Here is a 24,276-nt window from a genome sequence, read left to right on the forward strand (position 1 = left end):
GCCATTAAAATTAGTCACCTAGACTGTAATTAAGTGAAAAGAAACCACTATAAGAAAAAAAATTAAGAAATGGCAAAAAGTAGAGATCCTATTTAAAAAAAAAGTATACATAAAAAATTGGAAATATACAACAAAACTGAAATTTTCCCAGTTCTCTCCATTTTCCTTTTTTTTTTAAATTCTAAAAATTCCTTAGGGCTTCCCTGGTGGTGCAGTGGTTGAGAATCTGCCTGCCAATGCAGGAGACATGGGTTTGAGCCCTGGTCTGGGAAGATCCCACATGCCACGGAGCAATTAGGCCCGTGAGCCACAACTACTGAGCCTGCGCGTCTGGAGCCTGTGCTCCGCAACAAGAGAGGCCGTGATAGTGAGAGGCCCGCGCACCGCGATGAAGAGTGGCCCCCGCTTGCCACAACTAGAAGAAAGCCCTCGCACAGAAACGAAGACCCAACACAGCCATAAATAAATAAATTAATTAATTTAAAAAAAAAATGAGACCCCTTAATGAAAGTCAATTTAAAAGTGAATAATTAAGGGGTGTTGGGGAGAAATGGGGAGCAACCACTGAGAGGGGTTTCCTTTTGGGGTGAAGATGTCCTAAAATTGACTGTGTTTTTGGCTGCACAAGTCTGTGAACACACTAAAACCAATGCATTCTAACTTTCAATGGATGAATTGTGTGGGAGTGGAGTACATCTCAATAAAGCTGTTATTGAAAAAAATGAATTGCCAAATATGACAAAATATTAATAACTGTTGAGTATAGGGGATGGGGACCCATGGGTGCAGCGGGGCATTCTCTTTACTTCTGAGATGTTTGAAATTTTTCACATTTTTAAAGTGTTTCATTTGGGGGGTAGAGTACACTTATAAATGAGAAAGGTCCTCTTACCTGTATGAGTTCGAACATGCTGAACATAATTGTTTTTTCTGTCTGAAAAATAGTTGCATTTTCCACATGTGTATACTTTCCTTGGAAAATGGTTTCTCAAGTGTTTCCTCCAGTGATATTCGCTTACTGTGGTGTACGTGCAAATGATGCACTTGTAGACTCGCTCATTGTCCCCGGCTCGGGTGTGGTGTTTCAGGTGAGCAGTATAGTGATCATAGCGATTGGTATTGTAGCCACAGCGGTCACAGCGAATGGGGCCCTTGGAGAAATCTCCCTCTTCCCCCGTGGAAGAGCCGCATTCCCTGGCTTTGGCTTGCTTCTCTGCACTTTCTTCCACAAAAAATTTCTTGGCACTATGAACTCGGATGTGATGCACAAACTGTTCTTCAGATTCTGCTTCATACTGGCATGGTTTACAGCGAAAGGGCTTGGTCTTCAAGTTCTTGCATTTGTCCTCTGCTACAGGTGTTTCCCGAGGAAGATCTTTATTTGCGCTGTACGGTTCTGAGGCAGCTGACACCTCAAACACAGGCCGTGGTTGGACAACACTGAGTTCCAAACTCTCCAGTTCCATGTTTTCCAGCCCACTGGGCTCGCCTTTTACCTCAGGAGACTCCTCGAGTCCTTCTCCATCACTATCTGAAAAGTTGTTATCCCCAACAGGCATCAATTCTGCCATCTGTCTTTCTTCGCCAACCAGGTAATCACAGCAGCCGCCGTTTACTTCCCCAGTTAAGGCCACATTTGCCAACATGATGAGCTGAGGCGCAGCCAGTTCAGCTCTGGACAGATCAGGCAAGTCATACATGTCGTTAGGCAAGGCCATGCCCATGGTGCCACTGCCGGTGAACAGACCTCCTCCTCCGGAAGACTGCCCCATTACCTGGGTGGCCATAACGGTGTTCTGCATTCAAAACAAAACAAATAACACGAAAGCACCAGTTTAAACACAACTTTTACTGTTCTAAAACCACAACATCACTGTAATTCTTCATAACTTAAAAAAATACATTTTCCTATATAATCTTTAAACTCAATCAGCCTCATTTACTGAAAATAAGCCTTTACAATATTTTGTAATTCCAAATTCTCTTTACTGCAGTCATCAAAAAAATTTCTATGACCCCCTACAAAAAGTTCTATCAAGTGTTTGACACAACTCATCCATCTACTAGGTCTACCACTGGCTTGCCTTCCCTCAAGCACTTTTACTTTTTCTAGTGGAAAAATATAAGTAACCTTCATTTTTAGTGCTAATTAAAATTTTATTTTAAATTCCGTATATGAACAGTAAACTGCTGTCCTCTCAAATCCCCCTTCAAAAGTTTACTGGTCTGAATCAGAAAGGGGAAAAATCCAAAAGCTACCTGTGCATTTATTAAGTACAAACAGCCTGAAAAGCAGAAGCCTATAGTTAGTGAATTGAAGTTCATATGAACTCAACTAACTCCAAAAGAATAAACTACAGTTGACCTTTGAACAAGAGGGTTAGGGGCACCAACCCCCAGTGCAGTTAAAAATCTGCATGTAACTTTGGGCTCCATAAAAACTAGACTACCAATAGCCTACTGTTGACCAGAGGCCTTATGGATAACATTAACAATCAGTTAACATATATTTTGTATGTTATGTGCATTATATAATAGTGTACAAGATGAATTGTGCTTATCAGTATCTTTATCAATATTGTATTATATGATGCAAAATACTGTAGATGTTATACGTATTACTAACACTAGGTATCAAAAGAGAAAAGATAATGTGAAAAAGAAATTCATACTTATTTACAGGTATAACGATTAATGCACTGATAAAGAAGCAGCAGCAATATGATTGCTTTATGGTAGTCTATTGTAATCAATAGGACTGCTTCACAGTAGCCTAGCCTATATGCAAATGAATGAATCACAAAATTTTTAAGCATACAGTATAAGGCATATTCATAATATAGTATTGGAAACACTGTTTTGTTTTAAAAAACTGCATACATGTGATGATAGGCTGATATGCTTTCTCAAATTATAAGAGGCATACTGTATTTTAATGTAAGTATTTAAAAGCAAAGTTATATAGCAGTAGAAAAACTAATACATTATTAACTTCATATTAAATATCACCTTATACCTTTGTACAAGTTTTGCACACAATGAATACTTAGGTAATGACAATGATGACACAATGTCTCCCAGCTCTTGCTATACGAGTACTAGATTTTCACAAGACACTCACACACATACCCAACAGATAAGTTTATTAACTGAATGGCATGATTATTTACTATTCATTAAGTGGAAGTGGATCATCATAAAGGTCTTCATCCTTCTGTCTTCAGTTGAGTAGGGTGAGGAGGGCGGGGAAGAGGAGGGGTTGGTCTTGCTGAGTCAGGAGTGGCAGAGTGGAAAGAGGTAGAGGAAGTGGAAGGGAAGGCAGAAAGAGGTGCAGAGGCAGAAGAGGTGGAGGAAGTGGAAAGAGGCCGGCACTCTGTGTAACCTGAGGGAAATACATCTTAATTTCTGTCTAACTTTTTTGCTTTTCCACTTCTCTAAAAATGTTTCTATAGGGTACTAATCCTTCTTCAACCACTGGCTTTAGTTTTAGTGTCTGTATCACACAAGGGTCCAAGTCATAAAAGAAGTCAAAAGTAGTCTTCAACGAAAGGAACCCTGCTGTCAGACTGTCTAATGTCAATTTGTTTTCTGGCACTGCTTCTTCCATGTCTTTTTCCTCATCACCTGGCACCGGCTCAGAAGCACTTATCTCCAAATTGACTTCCATTAATTCCTCTGGTATGGTGTCTATTAGCTCTTGAATATTCCCAAGATCTGTATCTTGAAGCCCTTCACCGCCCCCCCCATCTTTTTGCCATACCCACAATCTCTTTCATGACTTCCTTGATTGGCTGTCGTAAATCCTGTGAAGTCATGCACAACATCTGGACAGTTTTCTCCAGCAAGAATTTATTGTTTTAGGCTTGATGGCTTTCACAGCTTTTTCTATCACAATGATGTGATCCTTCCAGACTTTCATGATGTTCTATCCGGGTTGTCTTTCATAGCATTGACAATCCTTTCATAGAGTACCACATGTAATGAGCCTTCAAGGTCCTTACAACACCTCGACACAGGCTTCATTCAAAGACGTTGTGTTGGGGGACAAGTATACCACTTTGAAACCTTCAATGTTGAACTCATGGTTCTAGGTGGCCAGGGGCATTGTCCAATACCAAAGAACTTTAAAATGCAGTCCTTTACTGCAAGGTACTTGGTGATCAGGGACAAAGCACTGATGGAACCAATCCAGAAAAGTGTTCTCATTGCCCAGGCCTTCTTGTCGTACAACCAAAAGAATGGCAACTGGTGTTTATCTTTTTTCCCTTTAAGGATAGTGGGCTTCAGGAGTTCCCTGGAGGCCTAGTGGTTAGGATTCCAGGCTTTTGCCGTGGAGCAGGTTCAATCCCTAGTCGGGGAACTGAGATCACGCAAACCGTATGGCATGGCCAAAAAAAAAAAAAAAGGATAGTGGGCTTAGCAGCTTTATAGATAAGAGAAGTCCTGATCAAAAAATCAATTTGCACAAAACATGTTAGTCTTCAATCAGCCTTAAATCCTGATGCTCGCTTCTCTTTCTTACTAATGGATGACCTTTTTGGCATTTTTTTCCAGAGTAGGGCACATTTCTCTGTGTTCAAAACCTGGTTTAGGCAGACAGCCTTTCTCTTTAATAATTGTGTTCACGGCATCTGGGAACTCAAAACCGGTTCTGGTATCTTGATATTTTTTTCTAAAATTACCAAACTATCCTCTGCTGGCATTAAATTCTCCAGATTTAGAAAGTTCACATTCCTTTTGCTTTAAGTTGTCATATAACTTCTCTTTTTCTCTAATCATATTAGACTCTATAGGTATGCCTTTCTTATAGTAATACTATACCCACGTAAAAGATGCATTTTCAATATGAGATAGAAAGGCATTTCGCAAAAAGTGCAAGTCTTTCATGTCTGCTGGCAAAAATGCAGAGACAGTTTCCAAATTTCCTTTTCTTTTTTTACAACAATCCTTACACTGGACTCATTGATCTTGAAATGGCGGGTAACAGAAACTACAGAACTCAGTTTATGGTACATATCAAGCAATTCAACTTTTTCTTCTAATGTCATGACTTTACTTCTTGGGAGCATTTCCAGCATCACTAGAGCACTTCATATGGGTCCCACGGTGTTATTCAAGGTTTCTGGTATCACACTAAACACGATGAAAAACACTCAGGAACTGCAAGAGGTGACTTTTTTTTTTTTTTTTTTTTTTTTACTGCAAACACAATTTACTGGAGAGACCAACTGCTCACCCAGAAATGATTAGACTCACAAGACGTTTTGAGTGGAATACCTGCAACACTTGCACTCACCAAAATAGCAAAAAGAGGCAGCTATGAAATTATTACAGTACTACAGTATGGACTACAGTTAATATTATGCAGTTATGAGTTACTGCTGCATCTTTACATTTGTATACATTTCTCTGGACCAGAATGGTGCCATGTGTGGTCTGTGTTCGTGTAATTTTTGATAAATTTTAACTTCTTATTAGATTTATATATATTTTATGGTAGCAAATGATAAAATACACTATTATCTACATATATTTTATGCACTCATGAGGTACCTTTTTCTAAATTTTTTCGATATTTCTAGGTTATGTGTATCATCTGTAAATTTTTTTAAAATGTTGCAAATCTCTAAGAAACTTTCCAGTATATTTCTTTTTTTTTAATTTTTATTTATTTATTTATTTATTTATTTATTTATTTTTGGCTGTGTTGGGTCTTTGTTTTTTATGCGAGGGCTTTCTCTGGTTGTGGCGAGCGGGGGCCACTCTTCATCACGGTGCGCGGGCCTCTCACTGTCGCGGCCTCTCTTGTTGCGGAGCACAGGCTCCAAACGCGCAGGCTCAGCAACTGTGGCTCACGGGCCTAGTTGCTCCGCGGCATGTGGGATCTTCCCAGACCAGGGCTCGAACCCGTGTCCCCTGCATTGGCAGGCAGACTCTCAACCACTGTGCCACCAGGGAAGCCCTCCAGTATATTTCTTGAAAAAAAAATCCACATATAAGTGGACCCACACAGTTCAAACTCCTGTTGTTCAAGGGTCCAATGTACTCTGAAAACGTACTTAGTACCATTAAAGGACCACTTAGTTTCTTTTTTTGATGATGACCTATTTCAAAGTAAACAAAAGTTATGGACCTTTCTTCCTGTGAAAAGGGAAATTTGGTGTATTCAAAAATACACAAATGAAAATACAGAAACTTTCAAATCCCCTAATAAAATAACTGGACAACTCATCTCCAAATCATCAACTTTCTTGCATTGCGCTTGACTTGGCCCACTTGCCTGGCGGAGCCATAACAAGATCACCTTCAAAACGTGTTGGGGTTTTTTATAAACTGTCTTAACCACGCTACTTTCCAATCTAAAAGATGTAATTCTCAAATTAGGTGTTCTCCTGCAAATTAGAAAAAGCAAAATAGGTGGCAAAGGCTAAAAAAAAATGTTAAACCCAAAATACAAAAAGTAGTCCGTCTCACCCAAGTGCATAAACACAAACCGGCTGAGTCACAGGTACCAACAAAAGTTGGAATCAAATGCCATCACACAAAGCAAACGCTGTCCAAGGGTTTAACATAACAGCCCAGACTACTCGGTAATTTCTAATTCTTCCCAAACCCTAACTACCATCCCCAAAGGGATTTTAACGTTGGTCGGGAAGACTGTCCAGGCACAGTCCGAAAGCCCAACGTGCTGCGCGAATTCCTACGTGCTGCTGCCACCAGCGCCTGCCTCGGCGGCGGCATTCCTAACTGAAATAGGCATTCGGCCATTTTCTCAAAATACGTACCAAACACAAAGCAGCTCTTTGCAAACTCGGGAGCTCTCGCTTCCTCTCGGCTCGGCCCGCTCACTGCACCACTGACACACCAGTTGCCGCCACACTCGTCCTGAACCTTTCCCTGGGCTCCCCAACACTAAAGACTGCAAGACGGGCAAACTCGGGGTGCCGCTGGGCCAAACCAAGTCTTCCCCAGTCCAGGCTGCCCCCTCCTGGCCCGCGCGCCCGAGTCCGGGAAGAGGGAGGAAAGTTACCGCGTCGCCGCCGTCCCGGCTGCTCGCCGGCCCCAGGCTCGCCCTCCGCAGGGGGCCGAGGAGCCGCCGCGAGCGCCCTCCCGAGGCGCCGGGCCCCGAGCGCCGGAGGGGGCCCCCCGCGCCCCGGAAGTTTGCGGGTTCACTCCCCCACGGCGCCCCGCGGGACGCGCGCCCCGGCCCCGCCGACGGCGGCGGCTAGGTGGCCCCGCGCAGAGGGCCCCGGCGGCGGGGCGGCCCGAGCGCAGAAATCGCTGTCCAGCCCCATTGGCAGAACCGCCCGAGCCCCAGGCTGACTCAACCCTCCCGGCCGCACTCAACGGCGCCTTCCGGCGAAAGGGAGAGGCCGCAGAGGGAGGGGGCGGGAGGACCGCCGGCAGGCCAGGAGCTGCGCCGAGACCTGGAGCAGGAGGAGCACGAGAGGAAGTTTCAGAACTAGGGCCCCAAGCAGCTCCGCTCCTGGCCTCCCGACAAGACTCCCAGGGACGTCCGGGCCCGCGCGGAGGCGGCGGCCCGGCCTCAACTGGGGAGGGGGTCCCGGCGCCGCGCCGCTCCCCACCAACGACCCCGGCCCAGCCCCCGGACCGCGACGGTGTAACCCGATCCCGCTCAGCCGCCAGTCCCCGCCCGACGCGGCCGCCACCGCTGGAGCCACAGTATCTGCAAATCAGCCCTGGACAGCGCCTCGCTCCGCGTCCTTCCGCGCCCTCCCCCTCCCGCGGCCACCGCCGCCACGACCGCCCGGCCGGCCCGCCGCCCCCACCCGACCATCTCCCAGACCGCGCCACGCTTACCGGCCTTCCTGGGCGAGGAGGGGCGACGACCCGCGTCGCCGCTCCTTCTCGGACTACTTTTCTTTGTTGCTGGAGTTTCGGGGGAGGGGAGGGAGAGGGCGGAAAAGTTGGACGCTGGGGCAGTCGAGGCCCACGAAGACCCAGGAGAGGGGCTGCAGAGAGTGTTCAGGCCTCCGGCTCTCGCCCTGCCGTCCCGGCCGCCGCCGCCGCCGCCTGGGGCCCCGGGCCTCGGCGGCGCTTGCTCTGCTCCTGCGCCGTGAGCTCTCGGGAGCCGCACATTCCAACACAGGAGGCTGCGCCGCGCACCCGGTCCGCGCCGCCGCCGCCGCCGCCGCCACTCCCGGGACACGCCCCCTCCACCGCCCGCGCGCGCCCGCGGGACACGCCCCCTCCACCGCCCCCGCGCGTGGCCGCCTGGCGCGCCCCGCCCCTGGATGAAGGAGGTTGCTCTGGGCCCCGGCGGTGCTGGGGCCGCGCCCACGGATAGCAGACCCTAACCTCCCCAGACCCCCAACTCTGACCCTTAGGTCTAAAGAGAAGCGAGCCCGCCTCCCTTTCTTGATTTCCATCATAAACATCAGAAAAGTTAACTCCCAGCCCTGGCGTGCATGCATGAGAACAGCACTGTTAAAAGAAAAATGTATAAGCTTTGTCACCCTCCCTTTCAAGTCTAAAGTGCTTGAAAATACCTTTCAGAATCTCTTCAAGTCGCCACCCTTAACTAATTAAGCTTCGTTTTAAGCTTCTACGTAAAAAATGCCTTCCAAATTTTAAACTGTAAGCCAAAAAAACGCAGTTAGTGAGTTGTGAAAAGAAAATATTTCAGGAAGGTCGTGGATTCAAAATTGTGAGAATGAGGACAGAGGGGACAAGTCCCTAGACGTGGAAGGTCATTGCTGAGCCTTCAAAGCACTATTTCAGTGTAGCTAGCAATTACCCTCAGATTACAGAGGGTATAGAGGGTGGTGAGGACGTGGAGGCTGCTTCCTGAGCAAGTTTTGGAGAGTAACCTGCTTCCACGTTTATAAAGTGGGGTAACCCATGCATGCTACCTGGTACATAGTAATATGCTAGAGAGAGAGAGAGAGAGAGTAGTTTCATGCCCCCTTCCCTTCTTTTTGTACCAGAAATGCCTTAGATGTCTTAAATAGCAGCTGTCCTCAGAAACTGAATGGCTCCCTTAAACCCCTTAGTGTGGCATTCGAGGTCCTGACTACCCAGATCTAGATAAGTTGGACTATCAGCAGTTTTATAAAAGAGGTAGTAGCAGCAAGTGCTTTGGGGGTTTAGAGGAGGGAGATAGTTTCTAACTAAGAGGATCTAGAAACGTCACAGTAGATGATTATCTGATCTGGCCTTGAGAACTGGGAGAATTTCAACAGGTAGAAAATAAGGGAAGGAACATTATACACAGTGAAAACAGCAAGCTCAAAAACCTACCTGAGACTTCCCTACCTCCTTCTCAGTCTCCCCCAGTTCCTTCTCTTTAAAGTTCCTTCACTTTCTTCTCTTAGGAGAGAGCTTCCAGACTCTCTGGTCTATTCCTCAGTAGACCTCTTTTCCTAACTGTTGACAATGTTATTAATTAATGCAATGTCAGATGCAAAATGGAATGAAGGTCCTATGGTGCTTAACCACCAAAGGTTTTGATACTTAATATCAAATGCAAACTCTCCCCATGAATCAAGAAGTATTCACCTTCATTGATCCCAAAAGAAAAAGAAAAATGCAGAAGGGACCGGTAAAAAAAAAAGACAGAGAATGGGGAGTGGGGGGAGTGTAGAAAGAATGAAAGGAAGGAAGAAAGGAAAGAAGGAAGAAAACCTTTGTAGGCCTGGTAATAAACTTTTTTTTTTTTGGCCACACCACATGGCTTGCAGGAATCAGAGTTCCCTGACCAGGGATGGAACCCGGGCCCCTGGCAGTGAAAACACCAGGTCCTAAACACTGCACCACCACGGAATTCCCCAAACGTTTCTACATTTACTCACTTAAAAAAAATTTTTTTAAACTAAAATCTAATTTGAGGATGCATGGGTTTTTTAGATGCTGTAGCCCAGGGAACAATTCTGTCCTCTATCAAAGCCCTCAAAAATGTTAACATTCTTTCCCTTTTTCATGTCCAAAAAGGCAACATCTCTTTTTAAACTTACTAGATAAATGTCCTTCATTCCTCAGTCTGACTGCTTACTGGAAATGTTTTATTAATTGGGAATTTATTCCCACATATTGTGATGCAAATAGATGAATGGCAAATCAGTGGCTGCATTCATTTAAAATTAGCGGAGGCCCTTGTTCAAGAGATGGCATATTCAGAGTGACCCAAATTATCATGACATGAAGGCCACAGGTCAAATTCAAAGCCAAGTTACAAATCAATAGAAACTTTCCATGGAGAAGCTGGTTCTATAAAGTAATTATTAATTGTTTTCAAGAAGCTCTCTATTACTTTGCTGCATCCAAAATTTAAGATCTTCTGCAAAATAAAGACTTTAAACTGTCACTGATTTCTGGTTTTTAAAATCTGAGCCCATGGATTCTTTCTTTCCCAGAAATTTAATTCATCATTTAAAATTTTTTAATTATCATATGTTCTTAGTAATATTTTTCTCTAGAGAGTCACTTCATAAGTTTGGTTAAATATTGTTTTTGAGCTTCTATGCTTTTTATTCCTGACCATGATTTGCTTTTTCTTTAGGAAGAGCTCAATTTGACTGAGCGCTTTTTAATGTTACACTGAAGTTCAATAATCCACTTTAAATGTTACATCTTACTCAAGGTTTGTGTTGATTAAAAATTAGGGTACAACATCTCCATCCTGATGTTGAAACGTTATGGTTCCACTATCACTATCACCAGCCAAAGAGGTAACATTGGACGAATACCTGGGGCCTTTCTCCCATTCTTCCCTACATTTCCAGCTTGCACCTCCAGGAGTCTCCTCCAGATATAACTGATCCTGTAGGGATTAAAATCTGGCTCTGAAATTTGTGTTCTCTGAGTCAGCACAATTTCCATTTCTCATTTAGTTCACAGTGACTTACAATAACTTAACAATAACTTACAATAACTTAACAATAACTTACAGTAACTTAAAATATTGCTTTGTGCTCTCTACAATCTTATTCTGAAACTTTTGGTGATGGTAACAAAAGTTGTGATGGATGTGAGACAGAAAAGGAAGGGGGCAGGGCACAACAATTAAAAGAATGATATAACCATTAATGAAGATCAGGATATGGCAGAAACGGGTTAGAACCTACTAGGCCAAAGATGGCAGAAGATTAGATTTCCAGTAGACTTTGAGCCTCATTACATGCTCACTGTAATACATTAGCATGCTAAATGAAACACACACAGGTGCCATGACAGTTCCAAGGCTGACCATAAAAGGCCAAAAAGTGGGTGGTGCCCCAATTCCTGGAAATCCCTGCCCCTTCTCCAAGATAGATAGAATATTCCTCCCACTTGTTAGCCTCTGAAATTACCCAGTCCATAAAAAGTAAACACCTGCACACCCCAGGGCCTCTAGCCTTCTGAGACAGCCCCCACTCCATCTATGGAATGTGTATCTCTCTAAACAAATTTGCTTTCACTTTACTCGCTCTTGAATTCTTTCCTTCCAGAAGCCAAGGACCCTCACTTGGCGCCCGTCCCAGGAACTCACCGGAGACCTGGGACATGACCATCCTCTCCTGCCCCATTTTTCCGGCAACAGATTAGACAGTGCACTGGCCAGATAGGCTAGAGAACGGTTTCTCCTTCCCTATGTTGCTTTGAGAAATCACTGCTCTTGACTTTCTTCTGTAAAATGAAGAGGTTGCACTATTGATGGCTAAAATTCTCAGCAGCTTAGAAGTCTAAGGTGATTTTTTTTTCAATTAGTTTTTATTGGAATATAGTTGATTTACAATGTTGTGTTAGTTTCTGCTGTACAGCAATAAGGTGCTTTTTATTCTGTTAAAATTTGAATCTTGGGCTTCCCTCATGGCGCAGTGGTTAAGAATCCGCCTGCCAATGCAGGGGACACGGGTTCGAGCCCTGGTCCAGGAAGATCCCACATGCCGTGGAGCAACTAAGCCCGTGCACCACAACTACTGCGCCTGTGCTCTAGAGCCTGCGAGCCACAACTACTGAAGCCTGCTCGCCTAGAGCCCATGCTCCGCAACAACAGAAGCCACCGCAATGAGAAGCCAGCGCACCGCAAGGAAAAGTAGCCCCGCTCGCTGCAGCTAGAGAAAGCCCGCACGCAGCAACAAAGACCCAACGCAGCCATAAATAAATAAATGAATTTATTTTTTAAAAAAATGAATCTTGTGCAGGTATTTCCTAGAACATATACATAATATATATAATATATATATACTATACATATTATATATAATATATATTATATATATTAGTTCAATATACCTGGCAGCCCTAGTTTCTTCTTTGTAGCTTCTTCTGACCTCTGTGGGGAGACCCACCAGTAGGCCTTGAGCCATACTGGCTTCAAGACTGATGGTGTCTGAAGACAGGGATTTAAGGCCTGGTCTAGTGCTGTTGATGGCAGCTTCATCTACCCTCGCTGCCAGTTGGGCCCCGACCTTTTGTTCTGGTTCTGGTAACTGGAACACAGTGTCTTATCCATGACAGTATCTGCAGCTTGAGCCACAGAGGTGTTCCCTAAATGCTGAGGGACGGGAAGGAGGTGAGCAAAGGAGCTCTAGAATGAGATGGGATCCTTCTTGCCTCCTCATGGAGCCCAGACCACATTTTGAACTACTCTCTCCTCGCTCCTCTTCCCTTCACCTCACTGGCCTCCTTGAACCCTGGCTACTCTCCCAACTTGCTGTTCTTTTTCTGAAAGACTATCCAGTACCTCTCTGTCCATCCCGCTCACTCCCTCCCCTCCTGGGTCCGATGTTATCTTCTCAGTGGCCACACTCTTTAATAGAATTACAGCCCTATTCCCTTTACACCCAATCCTACTGTCCTTCCCTGCTTTGTTTTTCTTATTAGCATTTATCACTAACAAACTTGACATGTATTTTATTTATTCATTTTATTTACCATTTTATTGTTTATCTTTCCTTACTAGAACCAAGGTGCAGAAGAGCAGAGAAATTAGTCTTTATCTCCAGTGCCTGTAACATGGTAGTTGCTCAACATGTGTTTGTTAACTTTACAGGATCCTAGCTTGGTGTCACAGTCTCTAATGGGGCCCCTCATACCCCCATTGGTACCCCCAGTTCAATATCCATCACAGACTTTTCGCATGCTAAATGCTGGCCTGCCTCTTTGAATGGCCCCTAAAATATCTCCTTTTCAATAGCTATTTGTTGAATGGACAAATAAACGCTCTCAGATCACCAGTCCCTGTGTGCTGCCTTCCTGTCAAAAATCTCCCTTCCTGCTCTTCTGCATATTGTATTCCTAACACACTCCTAGTTCCACACACCAGTCTTTCCTTGGATTTTCCTTGGTAGAATTTAAGAGTCCGGTTGGGCCTCCATTTGCCCCTGGTTTTTTGTTTTTTGCCTCTATTTTTTTTGGCCATACCACATGGCATGTGGGACTTTCCCTGACCAGGGATCGAACCCGTGACCCCTGCAGGGAAAGGGCAGAGTCCTACTCACTGGACCGCCAGGGAAGCCCCTTGTTTTTTGTTTTTTGGCCATGCCACCACTACTACGCGGCTTTTGGGACCTTAGTTCCCAGACCAGGGATTGAACCCAGGCCCTCGGCCGTGAAAGCAAGGAGTCTTAACCACTGGACTGCCAGGGAATTCCCTGTCCCTGTTTAAATACAAGCCACACCCCTGTCCCTGCACAGCCCTGCCCCTCCCCTGCATTCCGTCTCTTTGTTCTGGCCTTCCCTATTGTCCTTCTTCCCAGAATCCTCCCTCCATGTCATATGCTGACCACAAAATGTCGTAACTGGAAGAGATCTTAGAGGTCCAAGCTCTTGTTTTATAGATGAAAAGAGACAGGCCTGCAAGCATTTGGCTTGTCCAGATTTGCACAACTAGTCAGGCCACGGCCGGAACTTGGATCCAGGGACACAGATTCCCAACCGGTCCAGTGCCCTTCCCACGTGCCTTAAATTCTCTTCACTGGCAGCAGTCTGCCCTTACCAAAAACATCTTTTACTCTTTTGGGCCTGATGTATTACTTTGTTCAATGGCTATACAGATAGTGTATATCTAAGGTAAGAAGTCTCTTCAGATCCACATTTCCTTAACTCTTAAGCCTATTTTAAGGTTAAGATTACCTTCTGGCAAGGGAAACCCTTATTGTCCTCCATTGCTTTTAAAATACTCATGCCCCAGCATTGACACTGTAACCTACAAAGCTCACTGTCAATTTAGGGGAAATGGGACTTGATTCAAAAGACGACTTCTGGCAGTCTTTCCCTTCCTCCCAAAAAGAGGCAAAATCTTCCAGAGTACCATGAGAGGTATACTATTGTACATACTTTTTCTATCCGTTCTGACCTGACCATGAGGACCTGAAGAGATAAAGAATTGTGTTGTGTGTTCTCCACATGATCTTATTTCTGACACAATCAATAAAATCAAACAAAGTGTTTATATCAACCCAGCCAAAGCTAAAACCAGGTGCTGGTTTTATAAATAAATGTTTCTTCAATGGACATTTCCTTATTTGTCTTCAAATAATCACTTAACCTACCAGAATGGCTAAAAGTAACATAGCTAACCATGTAAGGTGCTGATGAGGAAGCTGAGCAACTAGAGCTCTCATCTATTGATAATGGAAATGAAAACTGGTACAACTGATAGGGTAGGGGGTCCCCAGAGAAAGAGAACCAGGCATGGCTTTCCCGACATAAGAGAAACTAATTTGGCCTAAGCTTTCTGCATCTAAGCCTGGCACAACGCTTGCCTCAGTAATTAATGATCTTAAGGGAAATTAGGAAAGAAAGGAACAAAGGAAAAACAGTCAGGAAACAATAGTTCAGAGATAAGACAAGTTTAGTTCCTCCTCAAGGGATATAAATAACAATCTGTTACATATCTTTGAGTTCTGCAGGAACCAAGGCCCCTACCCAGGTGGAGGATGCAATGATGATATTGACCTTTTCTGACTTCTATCAACTAAAGCTTGGACTCTGTCAACCTATGTCCCAGTTCTGTGTTGAATTCTCTGCTCTAGCTCCTTCAAGAATATGTATGTACCTTTAGCTAAAAAGTTCCCCAATTTTGCCGTTTGGGAGACACTGCTTTGGGAGACATTCCAAGTGTTCTCCTTATTTGCTGCAAGTAATAAATCCTCACTTCTCCCAATCTTTGGCTTGCTTCTGTCTTTTGGCTCAACATCCCCCAAAACAACTATTCTGGAAAATAGTCTTAAAGTTTCTTATAGAGACACGTAGAATACAATCTAGATATGCCATTCCAGGTATCAACTGAGGAGAATTGAAAACTTATGCCATGCAAAAAACCCTATAGATTAGTGTCCAAGAACTGAAACAATCCTAAAGCCCAGCTGGTGAATTAATAAACAAATTTTAATACACTCATACAAAAGTGTCTAGGAGTTAAAACTTTTCCCATAGAACTCTCCTACACTATTGGCGAGAATGTTAGTTGGTGCAGCCACTATGGAAAACAGTATAGAGGTTCCTCAGAAAACTAAGAATAAAATTATCATATGATCCAGCAATCCCACTCCTGGGCATATATACCAACAAAACTATAACTCAAAAAGATACATGCACCCCTATGTTCATAGCAGCACTATTCACAATAGCCAAGACAGGGAAGCAACCTAAATGTCCATCAACAGATGAATGGATAAAGAAGATATGGTACATATATACAATGGAATACCACTCAGCCCTAAAAAAGAATGAAATAATGCCATTGCAGCAATTTGGATGGAGATAGAGATTATCATAGTAAATGAAGTAAATCAGAAAGAAAAATACCATATGATATCACTTATATGTGGAATCTAAAATATGACACAGGGACTTCCCTGGTGGCGCAGTGGTTAAGAATCTGCCTGCCAATGCAGGGGACATGGGTTTGATCCCTGGTCCAGGAAGATCCCACATGCCACAGAGCAACTAAGCCCATGCACCACAACTACTGAGCCTGCGCTCTAGAGCCCGCAAGCCACAACTACTTAAGTCCACACACCTAGAGCCCGTGCTCCGCAATGAGAAGCCCGCACACCAAAATGAAGAGTAGCCCCCACTCGCTGCAACCAGAGAAAGCCCGCACGCAGCAATGAAGACCCAACACAGCCCAAAATAAATAAATAAATAAATAAATTTCTTTAAAAAAATAAAATAAAATATGACACAAATGAACCTATTTAAGAAACAGTAACAGACTCATGGATATAGAGAACAGACTTGTGGTTGCCAAGGGTGGGCGGGGATTGGGGGAGGGATGGCAGTGGGAGGTTGGAGTTAGCAGATATAAGTTATTATATATAGAATTGATAGACAACAAATTTCTACTGTATAGCACAGGGAACTTTATTCAATATCCTAAGATAAACCATAATGGAAAAGAATATTAAAAAAAGAATGTATATATATGTATAAGTGAATCATTTTGCTGTACAACAAAAATTAACACAACATTGTATATCAACTATACTTTAATAATAAAAAAAAAAGAACACCAACAACAAAAACTTTTCCTGTACTCATTTGTACAGATTAACAAAAGATAACATTCAATCACCATATTTTCGTTAAGGTATGTAGAGGGTGCGCAGAAAAATGTGACTCAAGGGGCAGTTAGAATTTAGGGCTTATTATATACCATCTTAATGGGGAAGGGGAGGGAGAGAAACACTTATGGGGAAACAAATGAGTTCTCAATAAGGGAAAGGGAGGGAGAAAGGGCATTCATGGGGAAACAAATGACTTTCTGGAAAGATAAATGGGCCTCAGGAGAACAGATGGGAGATAGGATAGTTTTGTGACAATGTCTGTTTACATGTGGTGTGGAGACTTCTCATGGCTCTTGATAAGAGTCAATCATGGCCTCTAGGGTAGGGGATTTGAGTTCATGTTAGTTCTGTTTTTAGGAAGATAAGAGAGTTCACAAACTCAAATGCCTTCTGATAAAAATAATTTTTATGCCACAGTGAGTGGGTATTACTGACCCTTTCAATAGTGAAACCAAGCAGGACCCTGTGGGGCTTCTGGGCACGGAAGCCTTTCCGTATCCCTCGATTCTTGTTTGTAGGGAATAGGTTTCAGCCTCCATGACTTTCGCTGAGTTCCAAAGGGCAGGTTCAAACAGTTGCTAATCAGGGAAGGGAGGGGATGCAGAGACAGAGGAGCCACCAAGAAACAGCAGTGCAGCCTTGGGGCAGGGTCCTGGTTCCCCCTCAAGGAATATGCTTAACAATGTCTTTAAGCTCTTTATAGAATTAAAACCCCCAAAATGGATTATGTCAGCATTCCTCATATCAGAGAAGATTACCTGAGGCCAGATTAAAGGAAGCAGAGAGGCTCATCAGGATTACCTGAGGGGCTTCCCTGGTGGCACGGTGGTAAAGAATCCACCTGCCAATGCTAGGGGACATGAGTTCAAGCCCTGGTCCTGGAAGATCCCACACGTTGTGGAGCAACTAAGCCCATGTGCCACAACAACTGAGCCTGCACTCTACAACCCGTGAGCCACAACTACTGAAGCCCACGCTCCTAGAGCCCGTGCTCTGCAACAAGAGAAGGCACCACGGTGAGAAGCCAGCGCACCAAAACAAAGAGTAGCCCCTGCTTGCCCCAACTAGAGAAAGCCTGCACACAGCAACAAAGACCCAATGCAGCCAAAAATAAATAAATTAAATAAATAAATTAGGGCTTCCCTGGTGGTGCAGTGGTTAAGAATCCACCTGCCAATGCAGGGGACACGGGTTCGAGCCCTGGTTTGGGAAGATCCCACATGCCGTGGAGCAACAAAGCCCGTGCACCACAACTACTGAACCTGCACTCTAGAGCCCGCGAGCCATAACTACTGAGCCCACGTGCCACAACTATTGAAGCCCACGTGCCTAGAGCCCATGCTCTGCAACAGGAAAAGCCACTGCAATGAGAAGCCCGCACGCCACAACTAAGAGAAAGCTGGCGTGCAGCAACGAAGACCCAACACAGCCAAAAATAATAAATAAATATAAATAAATAATTTTTTAAAATTAATTAATTAATTAATTATTTTAAAAAAGAAGATTACCTGCGACCCGATTAGAGGAGTGCAGGCCCTGCACACACCCTAATTTTGTCAGCAACTCCACCCTTGAACTACTGCTATAAAACTTCTCACTAAATCCTCCTGGGTTGGGACACATAGTTTTCTTTTTTTTTAAAATATATTTATTATTTATTTATTTTGACTGCATTGGGTCTTTGTTGCTGTGCATGGGCTTTCTCTAGTTGCAGTGAGTGGGGGCTACTACTCTTCATTGCAGTGCGTGGGCTTCTCATTGCGATGGTTTCTCTTGTTGTGGAGCACGAGCTCTAGGCATGCGGGCTTCAGTAGTTGTGGCACACAGGCTTAGTTGCTCCACGGCATGTGGGATCTTCCCAGAGCAGGGCTCGAACCCATGTCCCCTGCATTGGCAGGCGGATTCTTAAACACTGTGCCACCAGGGAAGCCCAGGGGACACATAGTTTTCAAGGGCAGAATCCTGCTGTGTCCCCCTTTGCCTGGCAAAGCAATAAAGCTCTTCTTTTCTACTTCACCCAAAACTCTGTCTCCAAGATTCAATTCAGCACCAGTGCACAGAGGCCAAGCTTTCGGCATCAACACAGTGAAACCTTAACTGAGTCAAGTGTATTGATTTGGATGAAAGTGAAATCTAAATTCTGATGTTGTGCTCAGAAGATAGAATGTTTCCATAAGAAGCTAGTCTGCATGTAATCTAGAAAAGAGGAAAATGAAGGGGGAAATATTGGCACTGTTTACCTAACACTGTCCGCAGAGCACTGAGACACTGAATCTGACAGAGATGCATAATCTAGGTTTAGGACAAGCATAGTTCACTTGGATTTTCTGGCTCAGAACAGATGTGAAGATTATCTCTCCTGACATTAAGTCCATGCTCACAAAGTCACTTAATAGCTAATAACATATACTGTCCATACTTTGATTTCAAGTGACAATTATGTCATTTAACAACTAGTATTCTCATTTTTGCATCTCCTCCTCCTACTCTCCCTTAACGTCTCTTACTATATCTCTTCCTTTTCTCACCCTCACTCACTGGGTTCCAGCCACACATGCCTTGCATAGTGCTATCTTAAGGCCTTTGCAGATGTACTTAAATGAAGGATCTTGAAATGAGGAGATCATTCTGGATTATCTGGTTGTGTCCTAAATCCAATGACAGGTGCCTTTATAAAGCACACACAGAGGGGAAAACAGAGAAGGCAATGTGAAAACTGAAGCAGAGATTGGAGTCATGTGGCCACAAGCCAAGGAAGCTGGCAACCACCAGAACTTAGAAGAGGCATGGAATGGATCCTCCCCTAGAGGCCATTCAGAGGCAGCATGGCTCTGCTGACCTTGATTTTGGACTTCCAGCCTCCAGAACTATGAGAGGATAAATTTCTCTTTTTAAACCCCCAGTTTGTGGCAATTTGCTACAGCAGCCCTAGGAAACTAATACAGTGCATGATACCATCTATGTAGTGTTCTCAAACTGACAAAATTATAGATATGGAGAATAGATTAGATGTGACCAGATATTAAGAATGGAGAGGGGGGTGTGTTTGTGGGGTTGGGGGGATGGGGTGGTGGCTTGTGATTGATTATACAGGGACACCACAAAGGAGATTGTTGTGGTGATGGAATAGCTCTGTATGCATGTAAATGTGATAAATCCGAATAGGGTCTGTGGATTGTACCTATATCAATTTTCCTGTTTTGATATTATACCATAATCATATAAGATGTTATAATTGGAGGAAAGTGGACGAAGGAGGACATCGAATCCCTCTGTACTATTTTTGCAATTTCTGTGACTCTATAATTACTCTAAATTGAAAAATTTAAAGAATTAATTTCACTTGTTTCTTTTCATTATTTTCAGTTATGACTGCTAGTCATAATTTTCAATTACATATGTGGCTTGCATTATATTTCAATTTGATCAGTGCTGCCCTAGAATGTGAGTTTCTCCTTTGGGGTTCTTTTTTTTTTTTTTTTTTTTTATTTATTTTATTTATGGCTGTGTTGGGTCTTCGTTTCTGTGCGAGGGCTTTCTCTAGTTGTGGCAAGTGGGGGCCACTCTTCATCGCGGTGCGCGGGCCTTTCACTGTCGCAGCCTCTCTTGTTGCGGAGCACAGGCTCCAGATGCGCAGGCTCAGTAGTTGTGGCTCACGGGCCCAGTTGCTCCGTGGCATGTGGGATCTTCCCAGACCAGGGCTCGAACCCATGTCCCCTGCATTGGCAGGCAGATTCTCAACCACTGCGCCACCAGGGAAGCCCCCTCCTTTGGGGTTCTTATGTAAGGAGCTGAGTGGCCTCCTGCCCTGAAATCTCAGCCTGACCTTCCACAATTGCAATGAAAACTCTACAAGCCTGGGAAGTAAAGTAGTAATAGGAGGGAAAGTACAAGCTGAGTCAGAGAGACCTGGATGGAATCCTGGCTTTGCTACTTAGACCTCAGGCAAATCCTTTAACCTCTCTCAGTCTCCATCTCTTAGTCTGGAAAATCAGAATAATAATGCCATCTTGCCAAGTCTAATGTGAGAACAAAATGAGGTCATAAATGGAGAACTCCCAGCAGAGTGCCTGGCATAGTGTTGTCTCAAGTGCTCAGTAAATGTCAGTTCTTTGCCATTCTCTTCTAAGTTTCTCAGGCCACATTAGGCCTGGGCAGTTCAAGAAAGAGGAAGAGGAGGGAAGTGATAATTGGGCACCATCTTAGGCACTGTCTGCTGTGCATTGGAAAGTACATTACTGTTTAGAGATGCTTTCAGGACTTGATTTCATTCACTGCTCATGACAATCCTGTGATGTAGATTATTGCTGTCAATCATTAACCTCCCATAAAACCACCAAAAAACTTGTTGACTAAGCAAAGCTAAGTTTATTTTAATACTGCAGAAAGAAGGAACAGCACCTTGACAGACTCTTAATAATAAGAGGAGGATATTTATAGGGTTTCAGGCCCAGGTCAGATGACTTCAAGCTGGTCTGGTAAGGCAGGGAACTGGTCGGGAATGGGCAGAGTTTATAATACAATAGTTTAGCATTGGTGAGCATAGCAAGGTGAGGGTCTTGAAACAAGTATTAATGAGCAAGTTGTTAATTTTGATAAGTAATTTTGATAAGTCCACTTCCCTGGTGTTCCAGTGGTTAAGAATACGCCTGCCGATACAGGAGACACAGGTTCGATCCCTGGTCCGGGAGGATCCCACATGCTGTGGAGCAACTAAGCCCGTGCACCACAGCTACTGAGCCCGCGCTCTGGAGCCTGCATGCCACAACTACTGAGCCCGCGTGCCACAACTACTGAAGCCCGCACGCCTAGAGCCCGTGGTCCGCGACAAAAGAAGCCACTGCAAGGAGAAGCCCATGCACGTTAACGAAGAGTAGCCCCTGTTTGCTACAACTAGAGAAAGCCCACGCACAGCAATGAAGACCCAGTGCAGCCAAAAATAAATGAATAATTTTAAAATGAATAACATATTTATTTGCTGGTGTTTACATTGCTTTTTCAGTTCCAGTGGGGTAAAAATGTAAAGTAAATAAATTAGTAACCCTCATAAAGAAATCTCTAAGCAGTCTCATACATGGTTAAGTTGCCATGTAAATTGGTATCACCTCTTGGGAGGGTAATCCGGCTTGGGAGGGCAGACTCTTGAAGACTTCATTGTGCATACACTTTGTCCTAGCAACTCCATTTCTAAGAATTTACTCTACAGAAATATTTGGGGGGAAAAAAATATATATACATATATATACATATATATGTGTGTATGTGTATATATATACACACATACACACACATACAGAGAGAGAGAGAGAGAGAGAGAGAGAGAGAGAGAGAGATGGTTATTGCAGCACTATTTGCAATCACAAAAAACTGGAAACAGTCCAAATGTTCATCAATAGGAATTGGTTTTGGATGTAATCATAGACATATAGTTTCTAAAAGGGAAAAAATGGGGGGAGGGATAAATTGGGAGATTGGGATTGACATATACACACCACTATATATAAAATAGATAACTAATAAGGACCTACTGTATAGCACAGGGAACTCTACTCAATACTCTGTAATAACCTATATGGTAAACGAATTTAAAAAAGAATGGATATATGTATATGTATAACTGATTCACTGCACTGTACAGCAGAAAGTAACACAACACTGTAAATCAACTATACTCCAATAAAAATTTTTTTTAAAATAAATGTTTCATATAGATAAATACGGCTTAAATAGAGGGAAAAAAGGGGAAAATGGTACTGTATATTGGTATAAAAAGGTATCTAAGTCACACTGTACAATTTTTAAAAAGCAGATTTCAGAACAGATCATATAGTATGAACCAGTTTTTAATTTTTTAAAAAGAGTATATGGGAATTCCCTGGCAGTCCAGTGGTTAGGACTCTGCACTTTCACTGCCATGGGCCTGGGTTCAATCCCTAGTCAGGGAACTAGGATCCTGCAAGCTGCACGGCGTGGCCAAAAAATAAAAAATAAAAAAAAATAAAAAGGGTATATATTGGTTTGAAAAAATATCTGGAATAATGTTTCAAACTATTTGTGGTGATTTGGGAAGTAGGATGACAGGAGATTTCTGCTTTCAAATAATCATTTTCTTGCTATTTGAATTTTTTTTTTTTAATTTATTTACTATTTATTTATTATTTATTTTTGGCTGTGTTGGGTCTTCGTTTCTGTGCAAGGGCTTTCTCTAGTTGCGGCAAGCGGGGGCCACTCTTCATTGCGATGCGCGGGCCTCTCACTATCGCAACCTCTCTTGTTGCAGAGCACAGGCTCCAGACGCGCAGGCTCAGTAGTTGTGGCTCACGGGCCTAGTTGCTCCGCGGCATGTGGGATCCTCCCAGACCAGGGCTCGAACCCGTGTCCCCTGCATTGGCAGGCAGACTCTCAACCACTGCGCCACCAGGGAAGCCCTGAATTTTTTTTTTTTTTTTTTTTTTTTTTTTTTTTTTTTTAAAGGATTTTCTTATTTATTTATTTATTTATTTATTTATTTTTGGCTGTGTTGGGTCTTCGGTTCGTGCGAGGGCTTTCTCCAGTTGCGGCAAGCGGGGGCCACTCTTCATCGCGGTGCGGGGACCGCTCTTCATCGCGGTGCGCGGGCCTTTCTCTATCGCGGCCCCTCCCGTCACGGGGCACAGGCTCCAGACGCGCAGGCTCAGCAATTGTGGCTCACGGGCCCAGCTGCTCCGTGGCATGTGGGATCTTCCCAGACCAGGGCTCGAACCCGTGTCCCCTGCATTAGCAGGCAGATTCTCAACCACTGCGCCACCAGGGAAGCCCTGAATTTTTTATTATAACAAGAATTATTCTTTCAAAAACTGAAATGTAAATATATGGTCAATCCAGCAATTGCCTTATGTATCAGTTAGCCTAGGTCAGAGTTTCTCAACTTCAGCACTGACATCTTGGGCTGGATAATTCTTCATTTAGGGTCACTGTCTTTGCAGTCTAAGATGTTACCAGCATTCTGGCCTCTACATTCTGGGTGCTAGTAGCACACCTTCCTGCCCAGTTGTGACTCCAGACATTGGAAATGTCTCCTAGTGACATGGTTGCCTTACATAGCAACCCAGTTAAATTTGAATTTCATATAAATAGCAAATAATTTTTATAAGGTTGTAACATGTAATATTTCTATGTTGCATCCTATAATTTTATTTGATAAATCTGGCAACCTACCTGGGGCACTAGTTGTTCTGGTTGAGATCCACTGGCCTTAGGTGTTACACTGCTTTGTTGCCTTGACTTTTCTGAAGAGCAATCTTGGTACAGAAAACTCCGCTTCTTTGTCCCTCTCTGCACCATGATATAGCCATGGGCTGTAGGCTGATTGGAAGCCTGCAAAAAGCCAAGTCATTTTCCTGTTACATCTCTTGCACTGTCTGCCACCAAACAATCAATAGTATCCTCCAGAAAATTCCCTCATTCAGACCAAGCTCCACAGTATTTTTCTGAAGAATTGCCGGGCCAGATAGTTTTGTGTGGAAAGTATAAATCCTGTCCTTCTGCTCTGGTATGATTCTTTCTAAGCTAGATCAGCCACCTCTACAAGGTTTATGCTCTAAGCTTTGAAAAAGGAATTGTAAGACAAGTTGACAAAGGTTTCATGAAAGATTACAAATACATTATGTCAACTTAATTCATAAATGTAGCATTTACTAAATGTCATTATATATTTTAAAAAACGTACAGACTACATTTTCTCACTTTTCAAGAAATCGTGAGTATGCAGAACAGTTACTGA

General features: G+C 43.6%; 1 protein-coding gene across 4 annotated transcripts in view; it reads right to left on the reverse strand.

Annotated features, from left to right (window-relative positions):
* Positions 1–23,816, reverse strand: part of LOC103008872 (RE1-silencing transcription factor-like) — a 43,160-nt gene extending 19,344 nt beyond the window's left edge. The window contains exons 1-2 of one of the 4 annotated variants that reach the window (XM_057546439.1): positions 23,712–23,816; positions 893–1,796 (exon numbers count right to left, since the gene is read on the reverse strand). In XM_057546439.1, coding sequence (XP_057402422.1) covers positions 893–1,787 — 895 coding nt within the window. In that variant the 5' untranslated portion in view covers positions 1,788–1,796; positions 23,712–23,816. Of the gene's footprint in view, positions 1–892; positions 1,797–6,785; positions 7,369–7,821; positions 7,988–23,711 lie in introns of those variants that run through there. The other 3 variants (XM_057546441.1, XM_057546440.1, XM_057546442.1) reach the window with 3 other exon arrangements.
* Between the last annotated feature and the right edge of the window lie 460 nt (positions 23,817–24,276).

The sequence above is a fragment of the Balaenoptera acutorostrata genome, chromosome 5 (genome assembly GCF_949987535.1).
Source record: "Balaenoptera acutorostrata chromosome 5, mBalAcu1.1, whole genome shotgun sequence".
Lineage (NCBI taxonomy): Eukaryota > Metazoa > Chordata > Mammalia > Artiodactyla > Balaenopteridae > Balaenoptera > Balaenoptera acutorostrata.